Below are 24,428 nucleotides of genomic sequence, written 5' to 3'. Positions count from 1 at the left end.
AAAGCTACCTTAGTGGTCATCTTGACCAACACCCTCGTTTTTACAGATTACAGAACTGAGGCTGAAGAAGTTAAATGCCTTGCTCAAGATCACATATGTAGTAAGAGGAATGGTTAGAATATACATTCAAATTCTCTGATTTCAATCCACTTTCCTTTCCACCCTCCCAGGCTGTTTCATTGTTGTAAGTATTAGAAATGAGATGAGAGCAAAATTACTTTTTTGATGTCCAGCAACAATTAGTCTACTAAATTCACTTCCAATTTAATTTAATAAGCATTTAGTTACTACAAAGAGGATGCATAGTCACTGTGTTTTATTTTCAAAACTTGTCATTTGGGTGTATTCATTTTAGCAGAATTCCATTACAACTAAACATTTTAGAAATTCATTATAGCGTTATATTTTTTCCATAAGTGAAGTGCTACATAATCACTATTTTAATAAAATACTTCTCATAACTGAGAACCAAGAAATCTGCTTTTACTTAACAGGATTAGAGTAGATTTTTAAGGACTAAAGCTTTAAAAAGTAGTTCGTGAAACACAGATTAATTTAAAATACACCACAGCCTTCTCACAACATGCAACACTACCAAACACTTACATAGCTTTGTAAAGTTTTCAAAGAATATTTACATTGTTTATGTCTTACATGGGCAGCTAGGTGGTGCAGAAGGCTGCGACGCAATAAGTTCTGAGTTCAAATCTGACCTCAGATACTTACTAGCTGTGTGACCCTGGGCAAGTCACTTAACTCTATTTGCCCCAGTTTCTTTGTCTATAAAATGAGATGGAGAGGGAAATGGCAAACCTTTTCAGTATCTTTGCCAAGAAAACCCCAACTGGGGTCATGAAGAGTTGGACGTAACTGAAAATAATAACTGATTGACCATCATAGGACCCACTTGTCCTCTTATAAGAAAATGAAAACACTTTGATACACAACAACAAACAATCCAGGCTAGAGCTGGGTAGAAGAGCCCAACTTTAATTACTATTGGAGAGTTTCTCCAATTCATTCCTGACCCAAGTTTGACATTAGATATGTCTCCTAATGAATCCAGGCACATAAAATTGAAAATGCGTCATTAGCTGTAAACAAAAATGACAAACACCAGAGTTCTGGGACCTAATTCAATAAATATACACATAATATAATTAGAATAGAATATGCCAGTGCCCTTCTCTTACAAGAAGCACCAGGATGCCGCAACAATAATAAAGATAATGATAATAACTAGAATTTAGTAGTGATTTAAGATCTTCAAAGCACTTTATGAATATTTCACATAGCAATATTAGGACATGGTAACTATAAGAGGAGTAACACAGCAAAAAGCATTTTGGAAATAAAAAATAGGGAAAAATGTAACTCATTAGAAAGCTTTTTTTTCAATATCAAAATAATGGAATTTCTACTTGATCTTCAGTGATCCCCCTCCCTCAGTCCATTTCCTGAATATTCTGGTTAATCATGATCTGAAACATTTTTAATATTTTACAAAATATTATTTCAAATAATTTAAAATTTATTTATTTATTTAAATTGTATTTAGAATTTATTTAAAATTCATATTTTAAGTTAAAATTTTGAATGGAATGAAGTTAGTGAAGACTTCTCAGTGCTTAAGAAAAGGCTTTTAGGAGGTGGTTAGGCCTAAGTTTCAGTTTCCCAGAAATCATGTGACTTTTGGGAATATGGAACTTAAACCCTCCCCTTGGGTTACCACAGCACAACCCACCTTGGGTTGCCACATCAATATCTATATCAACATAATGCCTATTGGTTATTCCTCTGCTACCTTGTCCCCTATTCACAGGGTAGACGGTTGAGTTTAGATTGTGAGCCTGCCTCGCAGTCAATGGGAGTAAACGGTCAATGGGGAGGTGGGATTTGCATTAGGGCTATATAGTCTCTACTTTTGCCTTCTGTAATTCCCTCACTCTCCTGACTACCTGTCAGAGAGGAAATGCCCTTTCTTGCAAGATCATAATAAAATCCTGCTGCTTTGCTTTTACCTTGAGAAGTCTCTGATTTTTATTTGAGTCGGTGGTCTTGGACCCACACAATTTCATTTGGAATTATTTACTTTAAAGCCATTAAAGAATCACACAGTATTGATAAATTAGCAGATCTTTCACTGTGCCTCTGGGCTAAGTTACACTGAGATTGTTCCAAATGATTCACTATCTTCAAGACAATTAATGGGAATTTTTAGGGAAGCATCTGACAAGGCCCTCTCAGGCTCAATTCACTCACCAAAAATCTGTCTCTGCACTTTTCCCCATAATCATAATAGTCATTAAAGCAACAATGTGTGAAGCATGCTTATTTTATACTCTAATACTAACAAAATTTCCTCTTAGAAAAACTAAAAATACTTACCTCATAGCACATATATAAAGAAAAGATCACTATTAAAAAATTGTATGTAATCATCCATTTCTTGAGGTCAAAGGCCTTGCGATTTTCCATGAGCTTTGGTCCCAGAAAAGTGACAAAGTAGACGTAGAGTCCAAGGATAAGGGTTTGTGGCAGCGGAGAGGACATGAGTGGCCAATCTCCCACTCTGGGATCTAGAAGAAAAAACAAGAGTGTCAATGAATGTTTGTTGTCAAGGGACGCCTAATGGAGAAGATACAGTTTTCAAATGTTTAGAATAGGGTTTTTACATTGGATAATGTAGTATCATGGGTAATCAGTAGCATCATTCCACAGACATACAAAAAAGACAAAGGGAGAGAAAGGCAGCATGGTACAGTGGACCGGGCAACAAAGACTGAAGTCAGAGAACGGGATTCAACTCCCACTGTGTGATCATGGGAAAATCTTTTAATTCTTCTCACCCCCAGCATCTGTCTAAGATGATTAACTTTACATGGCTTGTGATCAGGGAAGGAAATTGCCATGTGGATGATATCATAGGATCCTAATATACTGACATATATAGCATGAAAAGAATGCATAGTGAAAACTTTACTTCCGCCTTCTGATGAGACCTGAAAAAACAATATGATTGCTATTCCAAATTGGCTTAAGTCTTGACTCTTCAAGGCCAGTGCATTCTTCACAGATCACCATTAGAATTAGGAAAAAGGAAATTAGGAAAAAAAAGAATTAGGAAACAAATAAGGTCCTCTGATGATAAATACAGTATTTTTTCTACTGTGTTCTCACACAGATAAGGAAACTGAGGCCCAGAAAGATTGTGACTTCTCCCATCAAAGTCCCCACACTGATGAAATTGTAGCTCAGCCACCTTTAAATTTGACACAGGTAAATTGTAAGCTGAAAAATGTTTTTATGAAGGTAAAAAATCATTTTTTAAATAAATTAAATTTTTTCTTCAAAACCACTCTGAATGTTGAGTTGAATCCACATCTTCCACCCTTGGTTTATCCAATGGAACACTATACAACAAATCTAATCTCTCTTATTTATTTGACAGCTGTGCTTTTTTCCAATTATCTTATACTTCTTTCCAATTGTCTTATACTACTTTAGAAGACTAATAAGTCTTCTCTCAACTAAAAATTCTCAGTTTCTATAACCATTCCTCCAACGGCTCTATTTCGGAACCTCTTCATCATCTTGGACTATCAAGTTTTAAATGTCCTGCTTAAATTTTAGTGTCTAGAATTGCACAGAGTTGGGCCTGTGTGTTACTTTGTGCTCAGTGTCTCTTCTAACTCTTCTGACTGTTTTGCCACTTACTGTTACCTCTACCACAAAGGAGACTTCTACTGAGAGAAGAGAAAATATGAGGTGAGGAAACTAAAAAAAAAAAAAAAATGCCTTTTTCTTTAAACCTTGTAGTTCCAGTTAAAAGTCAGGACTGACAAAATTGAAATAATCCCTAGTTCTTACATTACCCATTAGTTGTCTATATTAATCTTTACAAGTTATCTATTTAATTTCTTTTACAATGCTTTTGTAAAGAGTTTGGAGGCATACTTCATTTTAAGTCTCTTGCTATACTGCATCTTGTTTTATCGCAGTTTGTATTTTGTTTTGTTCTGTTTTACAAATAGAAGGTTTGTGACAAACTCTGTGTTGAGCAACTCTATAGGTGCCACTTTTCCAACAGCCTGGGCTCACATTGTATCTCTGTGTCACATTTTGGTAATTCTCAAAATATTTCAAATTTTTCATTATCATTATGTCTGTTATGGTGAACTGTGTGATCAGTGATACTTGATGTTACTATTCTAATTGTTTTGGGGCAGCATGAACCTATGTAAGACGGTGAACTTAATAAATATATTGTGTGTGTTCTGACTGCTCTACCTACTACCCGTCCCCCACTTCTCTCCTTCTTCTCAGGCTACCCTATTCCCTGAGACACAACAATATTAAAATTAGGTCAACTAATAACCATACAATGGCCTCTAAGTGTTCAAGTGACAGGAAAAGTCAAGTGATGTGGCAAACTTTATTGTTGTCTTACCTTCACCATCCTGATCAATAAGCAACCATCAACATTAAAGCAAGACCCTTCACCAAGAAAAAGACTACAACTTACTGAGGATTCAGATAATGGTTAGCATTTTTTAGCAATAACATATTTTTTAAATTAAGGTATGTGCATTGCTTTTTGGACATAATGCAACTGCACACTTAAAAGACTGCAGTACAGTGTAAACGTAACTTTTATATGTACTGGGAAACCAAAAAATTCATGTGATTGGCTTTATTGCAATATTTACTTTATTGAGATGGTCTGGAACCAAATCCACAATATCTTAAGTTATATCTATACTCACAGAGTGAGTAGTAGTAACTCCTTAATGATATATTTTCCCAAGATTTATTTTTCTATAACATATATTATAATTTTAATTAAGGAGAAATTTGATATCAGTTAGCCTAGTAAACCCCATTAATGTCTTCCACTACTTCTAGAAGTTTCCCTTTACTTTTAAAAGTAAAGGACTATCTTGCTAGACCATCATTGCCATATCAACTAATATAGTCAATGGAAGCCTATCAATTAATTAATAAATCAAAACCTTTGAGCAACACCACTCCAAGGAGAGACTTAGGAATCAAAACAATCTCTTACCTTGACACGACCTTATAAAACTTACAGAGCACTTTACATAAATTCTCTCTCAAGACTGGTCACAATTATACAGAACTGGGAGTGATTAGGAAAGTTAAAATAGATCATAAAGACTGGTTGAGACAAAGTTGGAAATGACTAAGAAGGAGCTCAATAGTTAACCCTGAGATAACCTGTTCCCTAAAGAATGACAGCAAGGTCACAAAATTAAGGTGATTAGTCACTGTTCCTAAAAAAAACAAAAATTTTTTTTTAATTAAATTTATTTATTTAACTTTTAACATTCATTTTCACAAAATTTTGGGTTACAAATTTTCTCCCCTTTTATCCCCTCCCCCCCCAAACACCAAGCATTCTAATTGCCCCTATGACCAATCTGCTCTCTCTTCTATCATCCCTCTCTGCCCTTGTCTCCATCTTCTCTTTTGTCCTGTAGGGCCAGATAGCTTTCTATACCCCTTTACGTGTATTTCTTATTTCCTAGTGGCAGGAACATTACTCGACAGTTGATCCTAACACTTTGAGTTCCAACTTCTTTACCTCCCTCCCTCTCCACCCCTTCCCTTTGGAAGGTAAGCAATTCAATATAGGCCAAATCTGTGTAGTTTTGCAAATGACTTCCATAATAGTTGTGTTGTATAGGACTGACTATATTTCCCTCCATCCTATCCTGTCCCCCATTACTTCTATTCTCTTTTGATCTTATCCCTCCCCATGAGTGTCAACCTCGAATTGCACTCTCCTCCCCATGCCCTCCCTTCTATCATCCCCCCCACCCTGCTTGTCCCCTTATCCCCCACTTTCCTGTATTGTGAGATAGGTTTTCATACCAAAATGAGTGTGCATTTTATTCTTTCCTTTAGTGGAATGTGATGAGAATAGACTTCATGTTTTTCTCTTACCTCCCCTCTTTATCCCTCCACTAATGAGTCTTTTGCTTGCCTCTTTTATGAGAGATAATTTGCCCCATTCAATTTCTCCCTTTCTCCTCCCAATATATTTCTCTCTCACTGCTTGATTTCATTTTTTTTTAAGATACGATCTCATCCTCTTCAATTCACTCTGTGCACTCTGTCTCTATGTATGTGTGCATGTGTGCATGTGTGTGTGTGTAATCCCACCCAGTACCCAGATACTGAAATGTTTCAAGAGTTACAAATATTGTCTTTCCATGTAGGAATGTAAACAGTTCAACTTTAGTAAGTCCCTTATGACTTCTCTTTGCTGTTTACCTTTTCATGCTTCTCTTCATTCTTGTATTTGAAGGTCAAATTTTCTTTTCAGCTCTGGTCTTTTCATCAAGAATGCTTGAAAGTCCTCTATTTCATTGAAAGACCAATTTTTCCCCTGAAGTATTATACTCAGTTTTGCTGGGTAGGTGATTCTTCGTTTTAGTCCTAGTTCTTTTGACTTCTGGAATATCCTATTCCATTCCCTTCGATCCCTTAATGTAGAGGCTGATAGATATTGTGTTATCCTGATTGTATTTCCACAATACTTGAATTGTTTCTTTCTAGCTGCTTGCAATACTTTCTCCTTGACCTGGGAACTCTGGAATTTGGCCACAATGTTCCTAGGAGTTTCTCTTTTTGGATCTCTTTCAGGCGGTGTTCTGTGGATTCCTTGAATATTTATTTTGCCCTCTGGTTCTAGAATCTCAGGGCAGTTTTCCTTGATAATTTCATGAAAGATGATGTCTAGGCTCTTCTTTCGATCATGGCTTTCAGGTAGTCCCATAATTTTTCAATTGTCTCTCCTGGATCTATTTTCCAGGTCAGTTGTTTTTCCAATGAGATATTTCACATTATCTTCCATTTTTTCATTCTTTTGGTTTTGTTTTGTGATTTCTTGGTTTCTCATAAAGTCCTTAGCCTCCATCTGTGCCATTCTAATTTTGAAAGAAGTATTTTCTTCAGTGAGCTTTTGAATCTCCTTTTCCATTTGGCTAATTCTGCTTTTGAAAGCATTCTTCTCCTCATTGGCTTCTTGAACCTCTTTTGCCAATTGAGTTAGGCTAGTTTTCAAGGTGTTATTTTCTTCAACATTTTTTGGGGTCTCCTTTAGCAGGGAGCTGATCTGCTGTTCATGCTTTGACTTCATGTGCCTCATTTCTCTTCCCAGCTTTTTCTCTACCTCTCTAACTTGATTTTCAAAATTCTTTTTGAGCTCTTCCATGGCCTGAGCCCATTGGGTGGGCTGGGACACAGAAGCCTTGATTTCTGTGTCTTTGCCTGATGGTAAGCATTGTTCTTCCTCATCAGAAAGGAAGGGAGGAAATGCCTGTTCACCAAGAAAGTAACCTTCTATAGTCTTATTTCTTTTCCCTTTTCTGGGCATTTTCCCAGCCAGTGACTTGACCTCTGAATATTCTCCTCACACCCACCTCACCTCCTGATCCTCCCAGCCAGCGTTTGGGGTCTGAGATTCAAATGCTGCTTCCAGCCTTAGGGCTTTTGGTGGGGGCAGGGCTGCTATTCAGTGTGAGATTAAGTTCAGGTGGTCAGGTCGGGACAGGGCCGCCTCTCAGGCTCAGTTCCCTCAGGGGGTTTATGCACAGACCTTCCACAATGGATTCAGGCTCCCGCCCGCTTGGGGAGCCCAGGTCTGCAGCCACCTCTCAGCTTCTACCTCCCGGGGGGGCCTGAATTATGGGGGCACCCCACTCCCCTCTCGACTCGCCAAAGAGACTCTCTCACCGACCCCCATCACCTGTGGGTGGAGGGACTTGTGCGGCCGCTGGAGATCCCGTCCCTGAAGCCTGCTCGGATCTTTTCCTCTTGGTGCCGCGGCCGCGGCAGGTCTGGGCTGGGCTCCGCGTCTGCAGCATGACAGACCCCCCGCGAGAGGTTTGCAGGTCTCTCTGGAACAGAAATCTCCCTCGCTCCAATGTTCCGTGGCCTCTGGGTGCAGAATTCGCTGTGAGTTACTTCCCTGTAGCCGTTCTATGGGTTGTGGGTTCAGAGCTATGTGTATGTGCTTCTTTCTACTCCACCATCTTGGCTCCGCCCCTCAAAAAACCAAAAATTTTAAAAAAAGGGATCCAGAGGACCTGTGTGAAACCGGGAGATCTATATGTCTCAGTTTCCTGACTTATAAAATAAAGTTGAATTAGAAGATTCAAAAAGTCCCTCCTAGTTGCCTATAAAGCAGAATGTAGTTTTTTCCCTTTCATATTTTATATTTTTCCAATTGCACAAAAAAACAATTTTTAACATTCGTTTTAAAAAATTTTGAGTTCCAATTCTCTCCCTCCCTCCTACCCCACCCCAGACAATAAGCAATTAGATATAGGTTATACATGTGCAATCATGCAAAACATATTTCTATACTAGTCACATGAAAGAAAACAGACAAAGACTCTATAGCACTTTTCATCCTAAGTTCTTTGAAATGTCTTGGATCATTATATAACTGAGAATAGCTAAGTCATTCACAGTTGATCATCACACAATATTGCAGTTACTATGTAGCATTCTTCTGGTTCTGTTTACTTTACTTTGTATCAGTTTGTGTAAGTCTTTTCAGGGTTTTCTGAAATTGACATACTTGTCATTTCTTATAGAACAATAGTATTTCCTTATAATTATATACCACAACTTGTTTAGTCATTCCCAATAATGGGCATCCTCTCAATTTCCAATTCTGTGCCACCAAAAAAAAAAAAGCTGCTATAGATATTTTTACAAATAGATTCCCCCCCACACACACCTTTTTAAAAAGTCTCCTTGGGATATAGACTTAGTAGTAGCATTACTGGGTCAAAAGGCATTTATAACCTTTGGGTATAATTTCAAATTGCCCTCCAGAATGGTTGGATAAGCAGAATGTAGTTTAACTTTACTAGATCATTCCTAGACCTGGGAACACATCTGATTCATTATTTTTCTTTAAAGACATCATCTGGGACTTTTTCCCTCCACTACTGTCAGCATGAAAAGAATAGATAAATAAAAGTGATTTGGGATGAAAAAGGGTTACTGACCCACATGAGAAGAAAAATGAGTCATTTATTTTAAAAATATTTTTCTACTTTGATCAAAACACTTTTCAGCTTAAAGTTTATGTATGTCTAATTTAAGGTGGGGCTGAGATTTCTGTAATTCCATCACTGTAGAAACTTCCCTGGACAAGTTACAACCTTTCTGGGTCTCAGTTTCCTCATCTCTAAAATGGGAGTGGTGGGGTTGAATTGGATGATCTCCAAGTCCCTTTTATCTTTGATCTTATTCCAAGCATGGAAACTCCTTCAAACAATGCAGATCTACAATTTATAGTCCTAGAGAATTGCCTTGGGGCACCAAGAGGGCAAGTGGTTTAACTATCATCATAAAACTAGTAAATGTGAGAAGATCTGAACCTAGCGCTTCCTGACTCCAAGTTCAACACTGTAAAGACTACACCATGTTGCATTTCATGTGCGTATGTGTGTGTTTAAAAATACATTTTGTTTTTACAAAGTGAGTTGAACCAAGAAATGCAATTCTAGACTAACCTCCCCCCATCTTTGGAAATAATAGAAATCTTATCCAATGGGGAAAGGTGTCAGTTTTTTCATATGCCCTTTTCAAAGCAAAGAAGTATCTTGTTTAGCAGGATGACTTCAGAAAAACCTTGAAAGACTTACATGAACTGATGCAAAGTGAAGTGAACAGAACCAAGAGAACATTATACACAGTAACAGCAATATTGTTCGATGAAGAACTGTGAATGACTTAGCTACTGTCAGCAATACAATGATCCAAGACAAATCCCGAAGGACTAATGAGGAAGCATACTATCCACCTTCAGAGAAAGAACTGATATTGTTTGAATACAGAATGAAGCATGCTGTTTTCTACTTTCTTTCATTTGAGTCTTCTTGTACAAAATAACTGACATGGAAATGTTTTACATGATTGCACATGTACAATCTATATCTGATTGTTTACCATCTCAGCGAGGAGGGAGAGGAAGAAGGGACAGATAGAATTTGGAACTCAGAACTAAAAAAAAATAATAATAACATGTTAGAAATTGTTTTAACATGCAATTGGGAAAATACACACATATACATATATATGTGCATATGTGTGTGTGTATTTTTAAGATATTTAAAAGTATCTTGTTTTAACATATATTCTTTAGTTAAGGAACATGTTCATTGTGTAAAACAATTTTTCTTTCCAGATTACTTTGAAGTTTTGATTGAATATAGGCTAACAATTTTATCCTGGGTATGCTCACAGTAGAGACAGAGAAAACATGGGGCTTCTTTTCTGCCCTTGCTTCTCCATCCCACAATATGGAATCCTAACTGGTTTCCATGAATGCATATTTTCTTAACAAAAGAGTGACATGTTTGCAGTAAGATCATAGACACTTAGACCAAGAGCTGAAAGGAATCTTCAAGGCCATATATCAAGTCGATAACCTTATTTTACTGAGGAAGAAACTGAAGCCTAGAGTGGTCAAGTGACCTGTCCAAGGTCACAGTGGGAGTAAAGTGGTCAATACTGGATTAAAATTCAGGTCTTTTGATTCCAAATCCAAGCCTTTTGGCTGATACTCAAGTTAAGGAACAAAGAAGATGAAATATCAGTAAGAAGTTCAGAAGCTGGGGGACAGTTAGGTGTCACAGTGGTTAGAGCACTGGTGTGGAATTAGGAGGATCTGAGTTCAAATCACACTTCAGACACTTATTTAGCTGTGTGACCCTGGGCAGGTCATTTAACCCTGATTACCTCTAAAAAAAAAAAAAAAGAAAGAAAATTAAAAAACAACAAAATAGAAGTTCAGAGACAACTAGTCTCTACTAAGTGCTTAAAAACATTTTCTAAAAAGCAATAGTGTCATACATCCTCCATCTAATATAGTATGTTATACATGATTTTTTTGGATCAAACCAGTTGATTTTGTTGTTGTGGGGGAATTTTAAATTAATAATGCTTTAAATAATGCTTTCCTTTTCATCAGTTACATTTGCAATGAGCATTTGGTGCAAATTCAGATCACCTAAGATGGCTTCACCCACACAGAAGATTAAAGGAGACAAGGAGAATTGGTGCATGTGTAGACATTCTGTGTTGGTTTATCATGTGGTTGAGAGCACTGTACAAAATATATCAAGAAGAGGGGCTTAGCCAAGCAGGGAAATAAGAACTGCCCCCAAAGATATTGCATCCAAGTTCATCACACCTTCAGGGAGAATAGCCAGGCCCAAGAATGACCAGGCCCAAGCTCAGATTAAGGAAAGTATACCTCTAGCCAGAATGATGACCCCAAAACTGCAAATCAGAAAATGGTAAACAACAGTGAGTGAGGCTATGATAGTGGATTCATGGACTACAGAAGCATGGCTGACCCTCTATCTACCCTACTTCTGGTTATTGTCTCTGTTTCTTTTTGGCTTTTTGGCTGTTAAACTTGTTTGTCAGATTTGTTTTCAGCAGGCTGAATATCCTATACCTGCAGATGCCTGATCACTTAAACTGGATGTCACCTCCTGTCTGATGTGCTATGTCACCCCTGAACCCGGCATTGACCAAGCTCTGGATGGCAGCTGGAGAACTGACTACTCAAATGGATCAGGGACAGCTCTATGTCCAATTTCAGGAAGAAGTAGCTGTGGAAGAAGAGACATTCTAGAGCAGCAGAAGCCACAGAACAGGATAGTGAAAGAGATTTCCAGCCAAAAGTAACCTGGAAGGCCAACAGGAAAGATCTATCCCAAAGGACACCGAGTGGAGCAGAAGCCAGTCCTGCCTGCATGGCACCAGGAGGAACAGAACCAGAACAGGTCTCCAGGGCAGAATACACAGCAGGGAGGGTCTCACATCTCTCAACCCACAAGCACCAAAGAAAGCCTCAAAGGTCAGTGAGAGGGCTTTCCCAACTGGGCAAGAGGGGAGCAGGGTTCCCCCCTATATGGGCTCCAGGCAGTGGCAGCAGCAGCAGCAGCAGCAACAGTGGGGTAGTAGCACTGTGAGGCAGTGGCCAAGTCCCGCAGCAGCTTCCATTGTGGGAGCACATCAGCTTAAAGTCCATGGGAGAATTGAGCAGCCAATCTGAATCTCAGCCTGAGTGGCAGCCTGCCCCCACCAAAAGCCCCTGGGGGAATTGAGCAGCTGATCTGAATCTCAGCCCTGAGCATGGTCTTGGGGTAAGGAGGAGCACTAGGACCCTCCTGTTGACAAAGGATTCAGAAGTCAAGCAACTGACTGAGAAAATTCCCCAAAAAGGGAAAAAAATAAGACCATAGAAGGTTATTTTCTTGGTGAACAGGTATTTCTTTCCACTCTTTCAGATGGGGAAGAACAATGTATAGTGTCAGAGGAAGTCAAGGCTTCTGCATCCAGTACCTCCAAAATGAATATGCAATAGGCTCAGGTCATGGAAGAGCTTGAAAAGCAAGTCAACAGCTTGCTAAAGGAGACCCAAAAAAACGCTGAAGAAAATAACACCTTTAAAAATAGGCTAACTCAATTGGAAAAAGAAATCTAAAAAGCCAATGAAGAGAAGAAGGCTTTAAAAAGCAGAATCAGCAAAATGGAAAAGAAAGTTCAAAAGCTCACTGAAGAAAATAGTTCTTTAAAAATGAGAGTGGAACTGAGGGAAGCTAATGACTATTACAAAACAAAACCAAAAGAATGAAAGAATAGAAGATAATGTGAAATATCTCATCAGAAAAACAACTGACCTGGAAAATAGTTCCAGGAGAGACAATTTAAAAATTATGGGGCTACCTGAAAGCCATGATCATAAAAAGAGCCTAGACATTATTTTTCATGAAATTATAAGGAAAACTGCCCTGATATTCTGGAACTGGAGGGCAAAATAAATATGGAAATAATCTACCGATCATCTCCTGAAAGAGACCTGAAAAGAGAAACTCCTAGGAATGTTGTGGCCAAATTTCAGAGTTCCCAGGTCAAGATGAAATATTGCAAGCAGTTAGAATTAAATAATTCGAGTATTGTGGAAATACAATCAGGATAACACAGCATCTGGAAGCTTCTACATTAAGGGATCATAGGGCTTAGAATACGATATTTCAGAGGTCAAAGAAACTGGGATTAAAACCAAGAATCACCTACCCAGCAAAACTGAGTATAATACTTCAAGGGAAAAACAGTCATTCAATGATATAGAGGACTTTCAAGCATTCTTGATGAAAAGACCAGAACTGAAGAGAAAATTTGACTTTCAAACACAAGAATCAAGAGAAGCATGAAAAGGTAAACAGGAAAGAGAAATCATAAAGGACTTTCTAAAGTGGAACTGTTTATATTCCTAAATGGAAAGATAATATTTGTAACTCTTGAGACTTTTCTCAGTATTTGGATAGGTAGAGGGATTACACAGACAGACAGACAGACACACACACACACACACACACACACACACACATAGACAGAGAGCACTGGTTGAGTTGATTCAGAAGGGATGATATTTATAAAAAAATAAAATTAAGGGGTGAGAGAGGAACATATTGGGAGGAGAAAGGGAGAAATGGAATGGGGCAGGCTATCACTCATAAAAGAGAAAAGAAAAATCTTTTTCAATGGAGGAGAAAAGGGAGGAGGTGAGAGGAGAAAAATGAAGCTTACTCTCTTCACATATGGCTTAAGGAAGGAATAACATGCTCACTAGATTTGGCATGAAAATCTATCTTACACTACGGGAAAGTAGGGGAGAAGGGAACAAGTGGGATGAGGGGGTTGACAGAAGAGAAGGCAAATAGGAGAAGGGAGTAACTAGAAATAAACACTTTTGGGAACAGACAAGGTCAAATGAGAGAACAGAATGGGAAATACAGTCAGTCTTATTCAACATGACTATTATGGAAGTCTTTTTCAAAATGACATTTATATAGCTTGTACTGAATTGCTTGCCTTCTCAGTGGGGATGGGTGAGGAGGGAGGAAGGGAGAGAAGTTGGAATTCAAAGCATTAGAAATGAATGTTGAGAATTGTTATTGAATGTAACTGGGAACTAAGAAATACAAGTAATGGGGTATAGAAATCTATCTTGCCCTACAAGAAAAGTGAGAAGATGAGGATAAGGGAAGGGTGGGGTATGATAGAAGGGAGGGCACATTGAGGGAAGGGGTAATCAGAATGCAAGGTGTTATGGGGTAGGGGGAGGGGAGAGATGAGGAGAAAAACTGCAACTCAAAATTTTGTGGAAATGGATGTTGTAATCTAAAAATAAATAAATTTTAAAAAAAGAAAGAAAGCTGAGTCTCAACTCACTGGGATCCAGAATTTAGCAATCCAGATGAGGTGTTGCAGTCAGTCCAGTTGTTTTTCAGTTGAATCTGACTCATTGTGACCCCATCTGGGGTCTTCTTGGCAAAGATTCTAGAGTAGTCTGCCATTTCCTTCTCCAGCTCATGTTTACAGATGAGGAAACTGAGGCAAACAGGATTAAGTAACTTGCCAGGGTCACCCAGCAATAAGTGACTGAGGCTGGATTTGAACTCAGGAAGAGGAGTCTTCCTGACTCTAGGCCTAGCACTTTCCACTGTGCCTCCTAGTTGCCCAGCCAGGCCAGCAGGAAAGCTCTAAAGAGCCAGGATGCTGGATGCTAGCCTAGTGGAGCTTTGAACTTAAATTTAGTGGGACTAATGCCATCTAGCAATTGAACTAAGCTGTGAGCCTAATTCCCCTCCTTTTCCCAAAGAGTGAAGTGGTATAAGGGAAAGATAATGGCCCCCACATGTTGGGGGAAATGTTGATATGTTTATTCTTACTATATCTCTGAATTTAACATCCCTTTGTACAAGGTAAGCCATTGTTAAGTGGTTAAATGAAAATAGGGTACTAGTCACTCAGCCCCTAAAACTGGGAGAACACAATCATTAGTGGTTCCAGCCAATGACAAGGGAAGAAAAACTCCCCAACCCTGGAAAACCTTGGGGAAAGGGAGGAAATAAAATATGACAGACTTTGGCCAGAGAGTGGGACTACAGCAATCCATATTACACATTATTTGACACTAGTTACACTGTACTAAGAGCAAGCAATTTATATGTAGGGAATCATCAAAGGTGCCCTTGACAAACGCTACTTTTAATTAGCTTTGCTTTGAAATATGTGCATTATTATTGGACCTGGAGGGGATTTACAGATTTCTGACCTACTGCCAAATTCTGGATTTTTTGTACTTCCTAGGCCATGGAGTTTTCCAGCTGAAGTTAACAGGCGCGATGACCATTACAGGTCAAACTGTCAGTATCAGCAAATTTCCCAAGGGCTGTGAATACTCGGAATTTGGCCTGAAGTCAAGAAAAGAAGTCAAGATTCCAGACTCTTCATCTTGGGCCCAGGTTGTTGTATTCTTAACTGATTGTCTTCTTTGACGTATTCAAAGGTGAGCAAATAAACACAGTGAGGACCAAACAAAACACTCCAAAATTTCTTAGGCAAATAGAGGGAACAAATTCTGGAACAGATGTTCTTAATGTGTGTGTGTGTGTGTGTGTGTGTGTTGCACCCTTTGGTACTCTGGTGAAATCTATGATGCACTTTTCTCAGAATAACTTTTTAAATCATTGAGAGAAATATCAAGTTTTAGTTAGGGGGTCAGTGAAAATGAAGATGTTACATTCTCCTTACCCACTGAAGTTCATTAACTCTCTTAAATCTACGTAAAACCTCCCTAAGCCCCCAGGGATGGCTAAGAACCCCTGCTTATCTCTAACATAAGAAATTAAAAGGAAGAGATGATTTAAAAAAAAAAAAGAAAAAGAAAACTTCTATATTTCAAACCAGCTTTTAATTATTGATAGATCTCTTCCTCCCACCTTACTATACCCATCTTTCTGTACCAAAAGGGAGAAGGTTTCAAAGTGGTTCCTTTCCCCTCTTCATTTGGGGTACACAGAATCACCAGTATACTGAATTCATTAAGTTTTTGTGTGATAGTGGTGGTAGAGGGGGAATTTTTTAAAAATCTTAACATAAAATATAAGCTTTAGACTGAGAGGCATGCCTTATATTTAGCTAGGTGACTTTAGGAAAATCATTTTAACCTCTGTCAACTTGAATGTTTCATTCAAATTTTATAATTCTACATGCTTTCTTTCCTGGAAACAAAGTTAATCATTTCTTTTAACCTGAAAAAAAGCTTTGGTCACAAAGTACTCATTTAGATGTGACAAAGTACTGTTAAATACTCTGTTTAAAAAAAAAGAAAAGAATGGGAGATCTATATGGGACGCACAAGAAAGTTCGTCACTTACCGGCATCTTTGATCCATTCATCATAAAGGTGCACAGTCCTTGATGTAAAATCACTGAAGACCATTTCCCACAGGAGTTACTGGATCTCAGGTTCTTCATTAAAAGAAAACAACAAAGAAAGCTCTTATGATCTATAAATGCAAAGAAGCCTAAGCTTCTTGCAATGCAATATTCAAAAATGCTAAAAATTTAATAGGGACAATTGGCAAAGCAATAAGCTTTAACTGTAGGCTAATGCATTAGCAGAATACACTTATATTGGACCCAATGCAGTTGCAAATGAGTCAATTTTTCCATTATTTCAGAGACATGGCATACTCCAGTAAAGATGGTTGCAATTTCATGTACCAAATGGAAAAACTGCAAAAGAAATATTATTTCAAGAAATACAGCAGAAACACCTCCCATTCCAACAACTATATAGGACAATAGCAACTGATCATAGTTACTCTGATGTAAAATCTAAGGGGGAAGAAAAGATTTTTGAAGGTAAGACCTCAGGAGCTAGAGGCAATTACTGAAGGCTCTGATAGTAAGGGAAGTAGGGGAGTAGGGGAGAACTTAGATATGAATTTCCTTGCTGACTGAAGACATGGAAGGGAACGGGAAGTTAGGGAACTTAATTTCCTCAAAACAATATCACCATCCAGTAAATTAAATATGATTCTAGGCAGTGGCCTCCTGGCCTTAAGAATGAGGCCTGTGTTGCAAAATCAAGGCCCTGCCTTCCTATATAGTATCATACCAACATTACAACAAAACATGACAAAAGGTTTTAATATCCTTGGATTGTGAAAGAAAAATCTTATAACATACTAGAAATTAGAAGGATCTTTAAACAAAAACTACTTTGAAATTTGAAATTTCAGATTCACAACAAATAAGTGGGAGATATTTCATTTCAAAAAAAGATTTCTTTGGAGTCTCTATCATCCTTTCAAACTATTGCTCTGTATTTTTTTCTCCCATTCATAGCCAAATTCCCAAGGGAAAAAAATCTACATATTTACTTCCCATTTCTCAGCCTCTTGCACTGGATTCCAAACCCATGGTGAATAAAGCTGCACTTGCCAAGGTTACCAATGATCTAGAAATAACTAGATCCTGTGGTCTTTTCTCAATTCTCATTCTTTTTTTTAACCTTTTCTGGCTTTTGCACTGCTGACCACTCCCACCAACCTCCACTTTCTGAACACTCTCTCCACCAGATTTTGGGACATTGTTCTGTCCTGGTTCTCGTCCCAGCTATTTGAACACTCCTTAGATGGATCATCTCAATGAACCTTCTGTTAAAGCAGGGGTGTATTCCAGAGCTGATTGTCTTCTCTTTCTTTCCACCTCTCTCAGTGACTTCATCAATTCCCATGGGTTCAATGATCATTTCATGCATATGATGCCTAGATCCACGTACCAAGCCTTCAGCTCTCTCTTCTATTTTAGTCTGGCCTCGGCAACGTCCAACTGGATATTTTTATTCCTATCTCAAATTCAACATATCTAAAATGGAAATCACTCTCTTCCTAAATGTGTCTCCACCCTAATATCCTTATTCTCTAACCAGAGCATGGCCATACTTCCAGTTATTCAGAATAGGTTCATGTGGAGATTTAATGAGCCCAGTACACAGTATTCTGGGTATTCCATGCACTCCAAATGTAGTCAAAGTGAAAACTCGGACAGACCTGAACTTAAAATGGTCAAGATCTCCCAAGGCATCCTGGGCCATCTCCGGTTGTCTTGAACTATATCTGGCCACTGGACCCAGGTGGCTTTGGAGAAGAAAGTGAAGTGGGTGACTATGCACCCACTATGCAGCCTCTCTCATTTAAATTCAATTTACTTGGAAGTCAGGGTATCATCTTCCTGATGTCATGGTCCTCTTTGAGAATGTGGGACAAAACACACACACACACACACACACACACACACACACACACACACACAGAGGGGAAAGGAACCACCGTGAAACTCTCTCCCTCATGGTACAAGGAGGTTAGGCAGCACAGAATGCCTGCAGCAGGGTGGGAGTAAGAGGTTTAACCATGATTGGCTGATTTAAAGCTAGTCTTTTTTTAAATCATCTGTTCCTTTTAAATTCTCACCTTACAAATAAGCAGAAGTTCTTAATATGTAGTTCAACTCTTCATTCTGCTTGCCAGGTCTCATCAATTCTTCCTCATCCATTCCCTACTTTTTACTCACCTAGCCAACACCTTAGTTCAGGCTTTCATCATCTCTTACCTAAATTCTTTCAATAGCCTCCTAATTGCATTCCCTGCTTCCAGTGCCAAAATAATCTTCTTAAGGCACAAGTCTAATCCATATCATTCCCCTCCTCTTAGATCATCTGTGGCTTTCTGTTCTCTCTAGAAGAAAATAAACTCTGCTGTCATTTCAGGCTGAGGACAATCTTATTCCAATTTAATATTTCAAATATTCATATACATTACCTCAACTTGCACAGACTTAACAATACTGCCTTACTTCCTGATCCCCATACACAATATTTCATCTCCCATATCCATAACAATGTCTGTCTTTCATATCTAGTGTATACTTCTTTCTCACCTCCATGTCTTGCTTTAATTTTTTGATTTTTGGATTAAAAGAGCCATCCCTTGGCTCATTCTTAAAGAACCCTAACGATTAAATAAGTTTTGCCTCAATCAAAGTGAGAACTCAGAAAGATCTTAGCTTAAAAAGGTCAAGATTCCCCACTGCATCCTGGGCCATTTCCAGTTGTCCTGATTATATCTGGCCACTGAACCCAGATGGTTCTGGAGGAGAAAATGAGGTTGGTGACTTTGCAGAGCTTTCCCTCACATTAAATTTAATTCATGGTATCACCTCCCTGATGTCACGGTCATCTTTAAGAATGAAAGACAAACAACAGCATATATATGTATATATCTAACCAGAATCCATGGCTTTCTTCAAGACTTCTCAGGTGCCACCTTCTATACAACTTTCCTGATCTATCCTCACATCCTCCCAGTTGAAAGTGCTTTCTCTCTTCTAAAACTATTTTGTATAAACTTCATAATAATTTACTGGTGTAAATGCTGACTCTTCCCAGTTGAAGTTCGAAAGAAAAGTTCCCACTTTTCTATTTCTCTCCCCTATGCCTGGCACAATGCCTTGCTCCTGGTAAAAGCTGGGTAAATGATTAGTGAATTGAATTGAATTCTTAAAATGGTTGTTTAGTATATTTTTTTTACTTTTACTTTTTTTCTATAGTCTTAGCTAAACTAAATGTAATCTCATTTGCAGTTAACTGACAGTTCTTGGTGAATACACATTCCTTTCAGCTAACATTAGGGGGACAGCAAATGAAAAATTTCTGTCAAATGCTATAGTGTCCTGGGATTATAAGACTAGGAGCTCATGAGAGGGATTATTAAATAAAGGGAAACAACTCCATTCAGTTGTTGTGCAGATCAATTCTCTAACCTAAAAGATTGTTATATGAGGTACACACAGATGGAGCCAAAGTCACTGGAATAAGTAAAAAAGGACAATATGACCTTGAGCAAGTCATTTAACCACTCAAAGCTCAGAGGAAACTGAGGAAGATGATAAATTACAAAACAGTTGTTCTATCCAATAAGAGGAAGAAGAGAAAAGAAATTGATTGTCTTGAATGATTGATGATTCTCTGCTAAGGGGTGATGAAGGCCCTATTTGTAACCTATTGTCTTCCAGGGGTATGTACTGAAGATACAACAGAGAAACCTCACCAGACTAAACAGAACGGAAGGCAAAGACCCACTTCTAGTCATTCATAGTAGCAAAAATGGGACTTCCAGTAGGAATATAAAAAGCATTACCAATGTATGTTAATACACCACTGGGACTGTGAATTGGTCCAACTATTCTGGAAAGCAATTTGGAACTATGCCCCAAAAGTTATTAAATTGCATATCCTTTGAACTAACAATACTACCATTAAGTCTATACCCCAAAGAGATCAAAGCGAGAAAAAAAGAATCCATATGTTCAAAGATAGTCATAGCAACCCTTCTTATTGTAGCAAGTAACTGGAAACTGGAATGCCTGTCATTTGAGGAATAACTGAACATAATGGAATACTATTGTGTCATGAGAAATAAATAAAGGGATGGTTCCAGTGTAACTAAGGATGATTTGCACGCATTGATACAGAGTTAAATGAGAAAAAACAAGAGAATAACTTATACAATGGCACCAACATTGTAGAAATAAACAAGACTCAAGAATTCGGATCATTGCAATGACCTACCACAATTCAAGAAGCCTAATGATGAAACATGCTATGCAAGGAGGCAGAATGATATTTTTAAAAAAGCACAACTAACACAGGAGTTTGTTTTATTTCACCAGGCATATTTGTTATAACTGGAATGCTAGGTGATGCAGTGGATAGAGTGCTGGGTCTAGAGTCAGGAAAACCTGAGTTCAAAGACATTTACTATCTGTATGACCCTGAGCAAGGCACTTAACTCTATTTTCCTCAGTTTCCTCATCTGTAAATTGAGCTGGAGAAGGACATGGCAAACCATTCCAGTATCTGTGCCAAGAAAATCCCAAAAGGGGGCACAAAGAGTTGGACCCAACCAATAAACACCTGAACAACAAAAGGGGTGGGATACTAGAGAGTACTATATATTAAGAATATACATTCATGTAAGGAAATCGAGAAACTGGGAAGGAAGAATATAACAGACAATATTTGGGTGGGAGGAGAGAGAAACAGAAATGATTTTTGTCATGAGTATAACATAGGGCACCTGATCAGAAAAAGGAAATAGATTATGAATTTAAAAAACAGATCATAAGTCTAGTACAAAGGTCAGTAGTTCAATTGTCCAGACATCTGTTGGAACTTTCTCTGCCAAAAACTAATAACTTATTGACCTGACTTAGTGATAATTTCATCATTTAAAAACTGGATGAACCAAAAGGGGAAATTCTATTCTGCATCTAATTCTCTTTACCAGGTGGGAGCTGGTTGCTGGTGTGGGAATGGGGGTGGAATGGTGGATAATTTGGGAGGAAAGTGACTACTCCATCCTGCAGTTTGTGATGGAAAAAACTGGGCATAGTCTGACATGAACCCTAGATTTGGGGGAAGCAGATTTCTTTTATTTTTAATTTAAAAAATTTTTAATTAATTTATTTGTTTTCAGTTTTCTACAATCACTTTCATAAATCTTAGATTTTCTCCCCCTCCCTCCTCCCTCCCTCCTCGAGACAGTATGCAGTCTTATATATGTTCTCCACATATATTCTTCCTAAATACATTTTCAACTTCACATAGAAGAATTAAAATGAATGAGAAAAAGCATGAGAAAAACCAAAACAAAACAAAACACAAGAGAAAATAGTCTGTTTCATTCTGCAATCCAATTCCATAGTTCTTTCTCTGGATGTGGATGGCATTTTACCTCAAAAGTCCATTGGGAATTTTTTAGGTCCTTGCATTGCTGTGAAGGGCTAAGTCTATCAGAAAAATTCCTTGCACACTGTGGTTGTTGCTGCGTACAAGGTTTTCCTGGTTCTGCTCCTTTCACTCAGCATCAATTCATATAGGTCCTTCTAGATGTCTCTGAAGTCTTCCTGTTCATTATTTCTTGTAGCAAAATAGCAGTCCATTACATTCATATACCACAACTTGTTCAGCCATTCCCCAGTTGATGAGCATCTCCTTGATTTCCAGTTCTTGGCCACCACAAAGAAAACTGCTGTAAATAGTTTTGTACATGTGGGACCCTTTCCCATTTTTACGATCTCTTTGGGATATACTCCTAGAAGTGATATTGCCGGGTCAGAGGTATGCCTTTTGGGCATAGTTTCAAATTGCTCTCCAGAATGGCTGGATCAGCTCACAGCTCCACCAACAATGAATTAGTGTTCCAACTCTCCCACATCTTCTCCAACATTTATCATCTTCCTGTTTTGTCATGTTAGCCAATTTGATAGGTATGATGTGGTACCTCAGAGTTGTTTTGATTTGCATCTCTTCAATCAATAGTGATTTAGAGCATTTTTTCATACGACTATAGATACCTTTAATTTCTTCCTCTGAAAGGTGCCTGTTAATACCCTTTGACCATTGATTAATTGGCGAATGACTTGTACTTTTGTACACTTGACTTAGTTTTTTATATATTTTCGAAATGAGGCCTATATCACAGACACTAGTTGCAAAAATGCTTTCCCATTTTCTGCTTCCCTCCTAATCTTGGTTGCATTGGGTTTGCTTGTGCAAAAACTTTTCAATTTAATGTAATCAAAATTATCCATTTTACACTTCATAATGTTCTCTATCTCTTGTTTGGTCAAAAATCCTCCATTCTCCTTAGATTTGACAAATACATTATTCCTTGCTCCCCTAATTTGTTTATAGTATCAATCTTTATACCTAGATCATGTGTCCATTTGGACTTTATTCTTGTGTACGATGTCAGGCATTGGTCTATGCCCAGTTTCCACCATATTGATATCCAGTTTTCCCAGCAATTTTTGCCAAACAGTGAGTTCTTATCCTAGAAGCTGGGGTCCTTGGGTTTATCAAACAGCAGATTGCCATATTCATGGAGTACTGTCTTGAGTAACTAACCTATTCCACTGATCTACTCTTCTATTTCTTAACCAGTACCAAGTGGTTTTGATGATTGCTGCTTTATAATACAATTTGAGATCTGGTAAGGCTAGGCCACCTTCCCTAGCATTTCTTTTCATAAGTTCCCTTGATATTCTGAAACTTTTGTTCTTCCAGATGAATTTTTATATTATTTTTCTAGCTCTAGAAAATAATTATCTGGTAGTTTGATTGGTATGGCACTGAATAAGTAAGAGAAGCAGATTTCAAGACCAAAAATAGATTATATTCCATCAACTAAATAAAATACTTCAGAAGATGGCAACCCAAGAATATTCAAGGAGATATGAAATAATGAAAACATAAAGGGAAATAAGTCTAATGAAGTAGAAAAGTGGGGTTTTTCAAATAACACTAAGGAAAATAAGTAGCCAACTAAAATTTGGAGACCAACTTGGTAATAGGTTTTGCATGACTAAACACATATAACATATCAAGTTGCTTAGTCTCTCAGAGATGGAGGAGGTGAAGTAAGGAGAGAAAAAAGTTGGAACTCAAAAAAATTTTTAACAAATGTTAAAATTGTCTTTACATGTAACTGGATAGGGGAGATAATTTTTTTTTTTTAATTTAAAAGGAATGTATAGAAGCAAGGCCAAAGAAAAGAAGGTAAATATAAAAGCATGGCACATGATGTAAAAAACAGTGTCAGAAGTGTTAAAGCTCAGAATGAGATGAGGCTGAACAGGAAAGCTAAGGACAACAAAAAAGGGAGGAATATGTTTTTTTTTTAATCTCTGAGAAAAAAGGAATCTCAAAGAAGGTGGGCTCTTTGCTTAAGGTCAACGAGACAATGACTATTTACAACAGTGAGCAGGTGGAGCTGTTCAAATTTTTTTTTTTTTTTTTTTGCTATTTTCTCTGCAAAGGAGAATGGCCTTAAGATTGGAAATAACAGAACAAAAATGACTAATAGGGAGTTGATACTCTAGATTAATAAGAAGATAGCATGTAGCTACCTGTGATGAATCCAGTAGCCTGGCCCAGAAAAACTCTACCTTTGTATCCTGAAAGAAATGGCAATGGGAGTGCTGAGTCACTGTCAGTGATATTTAAACGATCAGGAAAAACAGGAAAGGTACCACAGTACTGGTGAAGACCAAATGTCCTGATTTTTTATTTAAAGGGAAGAAAACAGAGTCTGAAAACTATAGGTCAGTAAGCCTGACTTCAAATCTCTAGAAGAAATCATTAAAAAGATGGTTAGTCAACATTTAGAAAGCAAATGGTTGACAACAGAGTCAGCTTGACTTCATCAAGAACAGGTCATTCCAGGCTAACCTCATTTCATTTTTTTTCCATCATTGCTAAACTATTAGAAGAGGGGAAAACTGTGGGTGTAGTTTGCCTAGATTTTAGCAAGCTTTGGATAAAGTATCTCATAATATTCTTAGGGAGAAAAGGGATTAGACAATGATGATACATTCCGATGAATTAAGAAATGGTTGGCTGATCAGACTTAAAGAGTGGTTGTGCATGATTCAGTGTCAATGTAGCAGGAA

General features: G+C 37.9%; 1 protein-coding gene across 3 annotated transcripts in view; it reads right to left on the bottom strand.

Annotated features, from left to right (window-relative positions):
• ELOVL7 (ELOVL fatty acid elongase 7) overlaps positions 1 to 24,428 on the bottom strand; it is a 121,158-nt gene that overhangs the window by 24,069 nt on the left and 72,661 nt on the right. For all 3 annotated transcript variants that reach the window (XM_072605567.1, XM_072605569.1, XM_072605568.1), the window contains exons 2-3: positions 16,287 to 16,379; positions 2,389 to 2,579 (exon numbers count right to left, since the gene is read on the bottom strand). In XM_072605567.1, the coding sequence (XP_072461668.1) occupies positions 2,389 to 2,579; positions 16,287 to 16,350 (255 nt within the window). In that variant the 5' untranslated portion in view covers positions 16,351 to 16,379. The remainder of the gene's footprint in view (positions 1 to 2,388; positions 2,580 to 16,286; positions 16,380 to 24,428) is intronic.

Source organism: Notamacropus eugenii, chromosome 4 (assembly GCF_028372415.1).
Source record: "Notamacropus eugenii isolate mMacEug1 chromosome 4, mMacEug1.pri_v2, whole genome shotgun sequence".
Lineage (NCBI taxonomy): Eukaryota > Metazoa > Chordata > Mammalia > Diprotodontia > Macropodidae > Notamacropus > Notamacropus eugenii.
This window is presented reverse-complemented; position numbering and strand designations above follow the sequence as displayed.